Source organism: Oncorhynchus keta, chromosome 29, assembly GCF_023373465.1.
Source record: "Oncorhynchus keta strain PuntledgeMale-10-30-2019 chromosome 29, Oket_V2, whole genome shotgun sequence".
In the NCBI taxonomy this organism is placed as follows: Eukaryota; Metazoa; Chordata; class Actinopteri; order Salmoniformes; family Salmonidae; genus Oncorhynchus; species Oncorhynchus keta.
Genome location: NC_068449.1, coordinates 50,260,747 through 50,272,234, shown reverse-complemented (window position 1 = coordinate 50,272,234; position 11,488 = coordinate 50,260,747). Strand labels below are relative to the sequence as shown.

At 41.8% G+C, this 11,488-nt stretch overlaps 1 protein-coding gene across 2 annotated transcripts in view; it reads left to right on the top strand.

Moving 5' to 3' along the window:
* The first annotated feature begins 554 nt into the window (after positions 1–554).
* Positions 555–11,488, top strand: part of LOC118374334 (N-acetylgalactosaminyltransferase 7-like) — a 28,531-nt gene continuing 17,597 nt past the window's right edge. Inside the window, exons 1-2 of one of the 2 annotated variants that reach the window (XM_035760713.2) lie at positions 555–828; positions 1,873–2,321. In XM_035760713.2, the coding sequence (XP_035616606.2) occupies positions 706–828; positions 1,873–2,321 (572 nt within the window). In that variant the 5' untranslated portion in view covers positions 555–705. The remainder of the gene's footprint in view (positions 829–1,872; positions 2,322–11,488) is intronic. The other variant, XM_035760712.2, reaches the window with a different exon arrangement.

Below are 11,488 nucleotides of genomic sequence, written 5' to 3'. Positions count from 1 at the left end.
AGATTTTGAAAGTATGATGCCCAATCAAAGATACTGTAGATATAATGTGATTTGACGTAATTTTATCTGTGGCCAGTGACCTTCAGCCTTCTTGGATGGACACTTCTAATGTAACTCTGTGGCAGCACCCAAGGAGCTTAAATTTTCTAGCTCTACCCTTAGACTTGGCGGTGACTTAGTGTCGCCATGAGTGACGGAACACTGAGCCAATCACGGCGCAACGCTCCGTATTTTTTGTTGGCTTGCCCCACCACCATAGAAAGCACTGAGCTAGGCTGAAACGCCTGCATTTTGGATCTGCCTTACTCAAGAAAACAAAAAAAGAGACCATGTTTGTATGCGGCTTTATTAACTTAATGATATATACATTTTTATTGTATTTTTTTACTTTGTTTGCAAACTGATATGTGACACATTGCCAAATAACATGCAAAACAGGAAAGTCCTCCCCAACAACAACAAAAATGTGAAGCTCAAAAGAGCCCCTCAGCCCTGAATCTGCTTATATTATAACTTTTGCTGGTAGTAGGGATGAGAGAGAGAGAGAGAGAGAGAGAGAGAGAGAGAGAGAGAGAGAGAGAGAGAGAGAGAGAGAGATATGTTACATGCCGACGAGAGGGATTCGAACTGGCTTTGGCAGACAGGGGTGCCACGAAGTAACGAGGTTAGCTAGCACCTCGTAGATGGTCTTATTTTTTTGTCAAAATGAGGTTAAGAGTTGGATTTATTCTTCGCAGTGTAATAGTTATTGCCACATTTTTAGGGCTTGTGGTGCTTTGGTCTTCCCTTTCGCCGAAAGAGCACGACGAAAATCCCTTTGCTAAACGGGTAAGTTTTCCATTACAACCAGCTTTCTATTTGTCAAACGTTAATTGTATATGTTTCATGTGTTTTGTTGTAGCTATGCATTCTATAACATTTCTGGCATGTAATTCTGGCTAACGTTACCTAACCATGTTGCTAAAGTCGCTAATGTCAGCTAGCAAGCAAGTCTGAGTCGTTGTCATGGAGATTGTTAGCGATTGAGTCTATTTTAGCTAGCTACTGTAACGTTAGAGTGCAACAATGTCATTGGGACGTGATGACAGTCTTACTAATTACCATTTGCTTATACATTTTAGTAGCTCACGTTAACTAGTTAATCAGCCGACTAACGTTAGCTAGCTAGCGTGCCTGCATTGAACCCCACTCATTCCTGAATGTCAGCTTGCGTTAGGTCATATTTAAATGATTTGACGAGAATATCAAACATATCCGAAAGGCTTTAGTCTGGTAGCTGTCTCTCGTTCAAATTGTCTCCTGTTGACCACGAATTCGAAAATAGTAATCATTGACACAACCAAGCGTGTAAAAACGTTGTGTTGAAATGACACGTAGCCAGCTGGCAAAACGAATGCCTGGAAAGCTAGCCATCTACGTTAATGCATCCCTGAAACTAAACTCACACCTGTCAAGACTCGCACCGAAGCTGTAATTGCCTTTGTCGAATAAGTGATACTGTGTTAAAACAAACAATGCCGTGTAATTTATTGGTTAGCTATGCAATGTTCCTAGCTATGTTTACTGTGAACCTCGTGATCATAAACGCATGTGCATACCGTAATGTGGCCAGTGAAGGAATTTGACTTTAAGCTAATTGCTGGGGGACTAGTTAGCCAATTGAGCTGTCAAGTATGGCAGATTAAGACCTTTGCTGATCCTGCAAACCTAGATGAAGAGCATGATCGTATTTTTTAACCCTTTTACGCCTTGTAAAAGCTAGCAGCTACCGCTGTCAGCTAAACTGGCTTAATAATCTAAGTCTATCACACCCTCCATTTTAGGTCTTGGAAAAGCAATAAGCCTAACTAACTTGTTTTTGATTCTATGTAGGAGGGAGATGCCTCTAACCTCTTGCCTAAGAATGACATTGCTGACCAGTTCAAACCCGTGGTCCCCTGGCCCCACGTGGAAGGGGTCGAGGTGGACCTGGACTCCATCCGACAGAAGAACAGAGGAGACGACAAGCTGGTTCCTGGCAAACCAGCCGGCGGTGCTCAGAACCAGCAGAATGTCATCCAGAAACAGTATGTCACCTTCAAGCCCCACACCAATGTCTACTCGGCACCCGTCCTAAGGAAGGGGACCCTGGGGAACTTTGAGCTCAAGGAGCCGGAGCCCCACGGGGTGCAGGATGGGCCTGGGGAGGGGGCGAAGCCGTTCGTTCTGGGAGCGGAGTACCACGAGGCCGCCCAGGCCAGCATTAAGGAATTTGGCTTCAACATGGTGGCCAGCGACATGATCTCCCTAGACAGGACCATCAGCGACATTCGTCATGAAGAGTAAGTAGTATAAGGCCTGAGCCCATTCCAGGCAGATAGACAAGGTGCTGGGTCATAGTATACATTTTTTTTTAGATCTAGGTCTATTGGAATGGTTTGTGTGTTTTTGCATTTGAATTGGAATGAAGAAGAAATCTGTGACATTCACCATAAAGAGTAGTTACAGTAGCAGGTCTTAGAGCCCAGGTAGATGGCTACTGTATGGATTGGTGGTACTGTGTTGTGTAAACTAGTTGTCGTCCCTATTAAGGATGTAGCTAGGCCTATCGGAATGGTACGTGTGTTAAGGAACTGTCATCAACTTAATGTTTTTTCTCTTCTAAATATGTATCACTGGGTGTTCCAATTGAATGTTACGTCATCATCCCTTTTCACAAATGTTACAAATGTATTTTTTTAAAGATCATAATGTATCCATGGCTTGACATTAGGTCTGAAAGGCACTTGCCCATCAGGGATTTCAGGACTTTTTTTTTTTTGCCTGATGATTATGATCACTTCCCTGAAAATGTGAATTAACTATTTGCCATACTAGCTGCCCTTTACTGACACAGGGGAGGAATGAATATAAAGAATTTTAGTTGTCAGCAAAAAAATATTATCAGAGCAGGCTCAACTTGCCAGACTGGCATAAATTGTCTGTCTTTCACTTAAACAATGGGGGACCAGAAAGATCAGTTAGGCAATTGGAATTATTTTTACAGTCTTGGTTTCACCTGCTCAATATGGCAACCTAAGAGGAGGCTCACCTTGTGTCACTGTTCAGAGTTCACTTGCCCTAGTCAATGGGGTAACTCTTTATGTCAATCCCGGTGCGTGTCATTTATCAGATACTTTTATCCAAAGAGACTTTGTCATGCGTGCATACATTGGGATCTAACCCACTATTCTGGTGTCGCAAGCACAATTCTATACCTGAAGGGCTGGTATGACAAGGGTGTGGGTCAGGCTTTCAAAGGTTGGTTTTGCAATGTTAACAGAACAAAGGCCTACCACCAGACCAATAGAAAAGCAGTTCTTTGGTAGTCAAACTATTCAGTTGGTCCATTATCAAAACTGTATATATTGTGTCACGAACTCACACCTTGAGATCCGAGGTGTGGCTTCTCTATTCTGTTCATAGGGTTTGCGACATATTGACATGTATTTTGAGAAGAGTTACACAAGCTTACATTTACACACATATTTGGCTATAGGCCTAGGTGTTCAATTTAAGATGTGTTTATCAAGTAAAGTCTGTATCGGCCACATTCTACCCATTGAGAATGTGGAAATGTAGCATCATTCTTCTAATAATGGTAAGATTTTTATTTTTAACCTTTTTATTTAACTAGGCAAGTCGGTTAAGAACAAATTCTTATTTACCAAACCACATGATCTTTGTTTTGGAGGTGTTCAGAATGCGGTTAAGGGTAGAGAAAGCTTTGTTTTAGAGCATTTAACACAAAATCCAGGGAGGGGCCAGCTGCGTATAAGACCGTATCATCTGCATATAAATGGATGAGAGAGCTTCCTACTGCCTCAGGTGTCGGCCCCAGGTGGTGAGAGTAGGCAACAACACCTCCGCCAGGCTGACCCTTGCACGGGGCTCCTCAAGGGTTTGGGCTTGGTCCCCTCCTGTACTTCCTGTTCACCAACGACTGCGTGGTCTTGCACTACTCCCACACTATCAAGTTTGCTAAAGACACAACGGTGGTCGGCCTGATCACTGACGGAGAGGAGTCAGCCTACAGGGAGGAAGTCAGACTTAGCAGTGTGGTGCCAGGAAAGCACGCCCCCATCCACTTCAACGGTGCTGTTGTGAAGTGGGTTGAGATCTTCAAGTTCCTTGGCGTCCATATTGCTAACGGACCCCCCCTCCCCATTCAGCTGAAAAGGTGGCGCGTGGGAAATTCAAAAATATTTTTTAGAAATATTTAACTTTCACACAAGTCCAATACAGCAAAAAAAAAAAATTAAAAAAATGTTTTACAGCGAAAACACAACATATATTTATGTTAGTTCACCACCAAATCCAACAAAAACACACAGCCATTTTCCCCAGCCAAAGATAAAATGAATCACTAACCTTTTATAATCTCCATCAGATGACACTCATATGACATAATAATATGCATATTTATATCCACAAATATCGGTTTACATTGACGGCATTTTCAGAAATGCCTCCAAAATATCAGGAGTAATTACAGAGAGCGACATCAGGTAACAGAAATACTCATCATAAACTTTGACGAAAGATACATGTTTTACATATAATTAAAGATACACTGGTTCTTAATGCAACCGCTGTGTCAGATTTTTTGTAAACGTTACGAAAAAAGCATACCATGCAATAATCTAAAACGGCGCTAAGATGTAAATATAAAGTGGGGCAAAAAAGTATTGTCAGCCACCAATTGTGCAAGTCCTCCCACTTAAAAAGATGAGAGGCCTGTAATTTTCATCATAGGTACACTTCAACTATGACAGACGAAATTAGAAAAAAAAATCCAGAATCACATTTGTAGGATTTTTAATGAATTTATTTGCAAATTATGGTGGAAAATAAGTATTTGGTCACCTGCAAACAAGCAAGATTTCTGGCTCACAGACCTGTAACTTCTTGTTTAAGAGGCTCCTCTGTCCTCTACTTGTTACCTGTATTAATGGCACCTGTTTGAACTTGTTATCAGTATAAAAGACACCTGTCCACAACCTCAAACCGTCACACTCCAAACTCCACTATGGCGAAGACCAAAGAGCTGTCAAAGGACACCAGAAACCAAATTGTAGACCTGCACCAGGCTGGGAAGACTGAATCTGCAATAGGTAAGCAGCTTGGTTTGAAGAAATCAACTGTGGGAGCAATTATTAGGAAATGGAAGACATACAAGACCACTGATCTGGGGCTCCTCGCAAGATCTCACCCCGTGGGGTCAAAATGATCACAAGAACAGTGAGCAAAAATGTGAATGATCTGCAGAGAGCTGGGACCAAAGTAACAAAGCCTACCATCAGTAACACACTACGCCGCCAGGGACTCATCCTGCAGTGCCAGACGTGTCCCCCTACTTAAGCCAGTACATGTCCAGGCCCGTCTGAAGTTTGCTAGAGAGCGTTTGGATGATCCAGAAGAAGATTGGGAGAATGTAATATGGTCAGATGAAACCAAAATAGAACTTTCTGGTAAAAACTAAATTCGTCGTGTTTGGAGGACAAAGAATGCTGAGTTGCATCCAAAGAACACCATACCTACTGTGAAGCATGGAGGTGGAAACATCATGCTTTGGGGCTGTTTTTCTGCAAAGGGACCAGGACGACTGATCCGTGTAAAGGAAAGAATGAATGGGGCCATGCATCGTGAGATTTTGAGTGAACCTCCTTCCATCAGCAAGGGCATTGAAGATGAAACGTGGCTGGGTCTTTCAGCATGACAATGATCCCAAACACACTGCCCGGGCAACGAAGGAGTGGCTTCGTAAGAAGCATTTCAAGGTCCTGGCGTGGCCTAGCCATTCTCCAGATCTCAACCCCATAGAAATCTTTGGAGGGAGTTGAAAGTCCGTGTTGCCCAGCAACAGCCCTAAAACATCCCTGCTCTAGAGGAGATCTGCATGGAATGGGCCAAAATACCAGAAACGGTGTGAAAACCTTGTGAAGACTTACAGAAAACATTTGACCTCTGTCATTGCCAACAAAGGGTATGTAACAAAGTATTGAGAAACTTTTGTTACTGACCAAATACTTATTTTCCATCATAATTTGCAAATAAATTCATTAAAAATCCTACAATGTGATTTTCTGGATTTTTAAAAACTCATTTTGTCTGTCATAGTTGAAGTGTACCTATGATGGAAATTACAGGCCTCATCTTTTTAAGTGGGAGAACTTGCACAATTGGTGGCTGACTAAATACTATTTTGCCCCACTGTGTTTCTCTGCCATGTTGGAGTCAACAGAAATACGAAATTACATAAATATTCCCTTAACTTTGATCTTTAATCAGAATGGAGTCCTAGTTCCACAATAAATTGTTGTTTTGTTCCATGACGTCCATTACTAGTGTCCAATTAGCTGCATTTGCTACCACTTTCAGCTCACGTGCCCAAAAGCTGATGCTGGTCCAGGCGAACTCGGACAAACTTCAAAAATATATATTCCAGGTCGAATAAACTGGTCAAACTAAGTAGAGAATCAATCTTCAGGATGTTATTTTCATTTATATCCAATAACGTTCCAACCGGAGCATTCGTTTTCGTCTGCAGTCAAATGGAACACAGGTGATATCAACAGACAATTGCGCAACCAGGAATGGCATTCTGCCAGGACAGTGACTCATTCCCCTCCAGTCAAAATTCACACTAGGATTTTCATTCCACGTTCTACTGAATGCTGACATCTAGTGGAAGGTGTAGGAAGTGCTAACAGATCCATATCTTGTTTGGAAGTGAATAGGCAATGACTTAAAATTAGACCCGCCTTCAGAATTTCCACTTCCTGTTTGGAAGATTGCCTGCCCTGTGAGTTCTGTTACACTCACAGACATAATTCAAACGTTTTAGAAACTTCAGAGTTTTCTATCCAATAATAATAATATGCATATATTAGCAATCTAGGACAGAGTAGGATGCAGTTCACTATGGGCACGCAATTCATCCAAAGTGAAAATGCTGCCACCTATCCCGAAACAGGTTTATAACTTCTTACGGCTGAAATCCCGCTACCGGGATCGGTATGACAACAGCCAGTGAAAGTGCAGAACGCCAAATTCAAACAACCGAAATCTAATAATTAAAATTCCTCAAACATACAAGTATTTTACACCATTTTAAAGAAACTTGTTAATCCCACCAGTGTCCGATTTCAAAAAGGCTTTACGACGAAAGCTTTACGTGAGTGCCTAGTCACAGAAAAACACAGCCATTTTTCCAGCCAAAGAGAGGAGTCACAAAAAGCAGAAAGAGATCAAATTAATCACTAACCTCATAGTACTTCATGTTACACAATACATGTATGTTTTGTTCGATAAAGTTCATATTGTATCCAAAAATCTGTTTACATTGGCGTGTTATGTTCAGTAATGTTTTGCTTCCAAAACATCCAGTGATTTTGCAGAGAGCCATATCAGTTTACAGAAATACTCATAATAAACATTGATTCAAGTGTTAGACATGGAATTATAGATCCACTTCTCCTTAATGCAACCGCTGTGTCAGATTTCAAAAACACTACGGAGAAAGCATACCATGCAATAATCTGAGTACAGCGCTCAGAAACAAAAACAAGCGATACAGATACCTGCCATGTTGTGGAGTCAACAGAAGTCAAATATTCACTTACCTTTGGTGATCTTCATCAGAATGCACTCCCAGGAATCCCAGTTCAACAATAAATGTTTGTTTTGTTCGATAAAGTCCATATTTTATGTCCAAATGCCTCCTTGTTTGTGCATTTAATTCACAAATCCAAATTCATGAGGCGCGTTCACTAGGTCCAGACAAAGTTAAAAAGTTGTTACAGTCCATAGAAACATGTCAAACGATGTATAGAATCAATCTTTGGTTAACATCCTAATCTTCAATAATGTTCCAAACGGAGAATTCCTTTGTCTTTAGAAATGCAATGGAACGCAGGTAGCTCTCACGGGAGCGCGCGTGATCAGCTCATGGCAGACACCTGATTGAACACTCTCTTGAACACTCTCTTTCTCTCTCCCTTCACAGTAGAAGCCTGAAACAAGGTTCTAAAGACTGTTGACATCTAGTGGAAGCCTTAGGAAGTGCAATATGACCCCATAGATATTGTATATTCGATAGGCAATGACTTGAAAAACCACAAACTTCAGATTTCCCACTTCCCGGTTGGATTTTTTCCCCAAGTCCCTTGTGCTCAGGTCCGGGGCCCAGTGCTCAAGTTGGGTCACTGGGTCCACATGAACTCAAAACAAATGATTTACCCAGTCAGATATAGCATAGCGGCAAGTAGTCAAATTGTTTGCTATCTCTTTTTCTTTCTGTGCCACCAAAATGTTCTCATATAGGCTACTGGTAATGTTAACAGGGCCACGTTCCACTGAGAAAAGTATGAACATTGTCATTTGTAATTCAATGTATCAAATTTTATTTACCACATGCACTGAATAAAACTGGTGTAGACATAACCGTAAAATACTAGCTTACGAACCATTCCCAACGATGCAGAGTTTTAAAAAATAATAATAAAAAGAACAGTAACTAGGGCAATAGGGCAAAACGGCCCGGGTTGGCTTAAATTGCTAACTATTTAGTCTCCAATGTTTATTGAAATCAAATAAATTTGCACAATGAGCTAACTTATAGCAAACAAATCACTGACTTTCATGTACACAAACCTATAGCTTTGTCCTACCAACATTTTTCTGCATAGATTCTTATTCTCTTCCCAACAGCAGAAATAACAAACATACAGTAAGAATTCATATATAATATTATTATCTGCCCATGTAAATTCCCAATTCATATATGTTGCACATTCTATATTAAAACAGACAAGTGCAGAGAGCGAGAGCCTTGCTATTGGGAGGCGCCGCCGTAGGCAGACCTGGCTCTCAAGAAGACAGGCTATGTGCACACTGCCCACAAAATGGCGATGGAAACTGTGCTGCACTTCCTACCCTCCTGCCAAATGTATGACCATAGACATATTTCCCCTCATATTACACAGACCCAAAGAAGTAGAAAACAAACCAATTTTGATACCTCCCATATGTATTGTGTGAAATACTCATGTACATTCGCAGCAGCAAGATTTTTGACCTGTTGCCACAACAAAAGGGCAACCAGTGAAGAACAAACACCATTGTAAATACAACCCATATTTGTGTATTTTCCCTTTTGTACATTGTAACACTGTACATGGCCATAATATAACATTTGAAACGTTTATATTCTTGAAACTTTTGTAAGTGTATTATTAACTGTTATCCAGTTCACTTGCTTTGGCAATGCCAATAAAGCCCTTTGGATTGAGAGCGCAAAGCACAATCACAAGATGGTGCTGCAAAGCAGACTATTGGCAAAGTAGCTTGGGTTACACATCTCCATCACAGTCACGTCATTGTTATCAATGTTCCACAGACGCCGCAGCCACATTGAGGTCTAAAAGTAGAACGGGAGCTAATGACTGTATTGCCCAGAGATGTAGTCGATTCCCTCGAGTCCCAAGTCCCTTGTGCTCAGGTCCGGGGCCCAGTGCTCAAGTTGGGTCACTGGGTCCACATGAACTCAAAACAAATTATTTACCCAGTCAGATCGCATATAGGCTACTGGTAATGTTAACAGTGCCACGTTCCACTGAGAAAAGTATGAACATTGTCATTTAACACACTTGGAATTCAGGTCAAAGAGTTTAGTCTTGGTTTCATTAGACCAGAGAATCTTGTTTCTCATGGTCTGGAAGTCCTTTATGTGCCTTTTGGCAAACTCCAGTCTGAGGTCCTGAGCACTTTCGAGCACATTTTTTTAAATCAAGGATCTTTCTATACTTTGCTCTTCATCTTTCCCTCGACTAGTCTCCCAGTCCTTGAAAAACATCCCCACAGCATAATGCTGCCACCACCATGCTTCACTGTAGGGATGGTGCCAGGTTTCCTCCAGATGTGACGCTTTGCATTCAGACCAAAGAGTTGAATCTTGGTTTCATCAGACCAGAGAATCTTGTTTCTCATGGTCTGAGAGTCTTTAGGTGCTTTTTGGCAAACTCCAAGCGGGCTGTCATGTGCATTTTACTGGGGAGTGGTTTCTGTCTGGCCACTCTACCATAAAGGCCTGATTGTTGGAGTGCTGCAGAGATGGTTGTCCTTCTGGAAGCTTCTCCCGTCTCCACAGAGGAATTCTGGAGCTCTGTCAGTCACCTCCCTGACCAAGTCCCTTTTCCCCCTTTTGTCAGAGGGGCCTCAGGGGTACATACAGTCCGTATGTAGCCAAATGTAGCTGCTGCTCATTCCGTTTGCTCAAAAATGGATAAATGGTTAAAATAAAGTACAGCTCGCATCCATAGAGACACATACCAGCTCTACTGGCAGTACTGCTACTACATCAAATGGACTTTGGTGGTCAAGATGTGTTGGTATCTGTACTGATGGTGCACACGCCATGACAGAGATACACATAGTGGAGTGGTTGCATGCAAGCAGTTGCTTCTGACGCCACTTGGGTACACTGCAGCATCCACCGAGATGCTCTTGCTGCCAAGGGAAATGCCTGACATCTTTGTTAAAGCAAGGCCCCTTGACTCGTGTATTTTCTGCATTATGCAATGATATGCGCAGCGATCATGTAACTCTTTTACAACGTACAGAAGTGCGCTGGTTATCAAGGGTTAAAGTATTGACACGTTTAGTTTTTTGATTGAGAGAAGCTTAAAGTTTATTTTACTGACCATCATTTTCACTTGTCTGACTGTTTACGTGATGACAAGTTTCTCACACGACTGGCCTAACTGGGTGATGTTTTTTCTCACCTGAATGATCCGAATCTAGGATTACAGGGACTCTCCCCAACTATATTCAATGTGCGGGACAAAATTGAGGCTACTATTAAGAAGTTGGAGCTCTTCTGTCTGCATTAACAACACACAGGTCTTTCCATCATTGTATGACTTTCTTTTGTGTGCAAATGAACTCAAGCTTACGGACAATGTCAAATGTGATATAGCGAAGCACCTGAGTGAGCTGGCTGCGCAATTACACAGGTACTTTCCCGAAACGGACCACACAAACAACTAGAATCGTTATCCCATTCATGCCCTGCCTCCAGTTCACTTACCAATATCTGAACAAGAGTGCCTCATTGAAATTGCAACAAGCGGTTCTGTGAAAATTCAATTTAATTAGAAGCCACTGGCAGATTTCTGGATTGGGCTGCGCTCAGAGTATCCTGCCTTGGCATATCGGGCTGTTAAGACACTGATGCCCTTTGCAACCACGTACCTACGTGAGAGTGGATTCTCAGCCCTCACTAGCATGAAAACAACTAAATACAGGCACAGACTGTGTGTTGAAAATGATTTTAAGACAGACTCTCCAAGGCAACACAACATTGCAGAGTTATGTGCATCCTTTCAAGCACACCCTTCTCATAAACCTGTGGTGAGTTATTCACAATTTTATGAACAAATAAGGTTTTGTATGTAAGCTGGTTAAATAA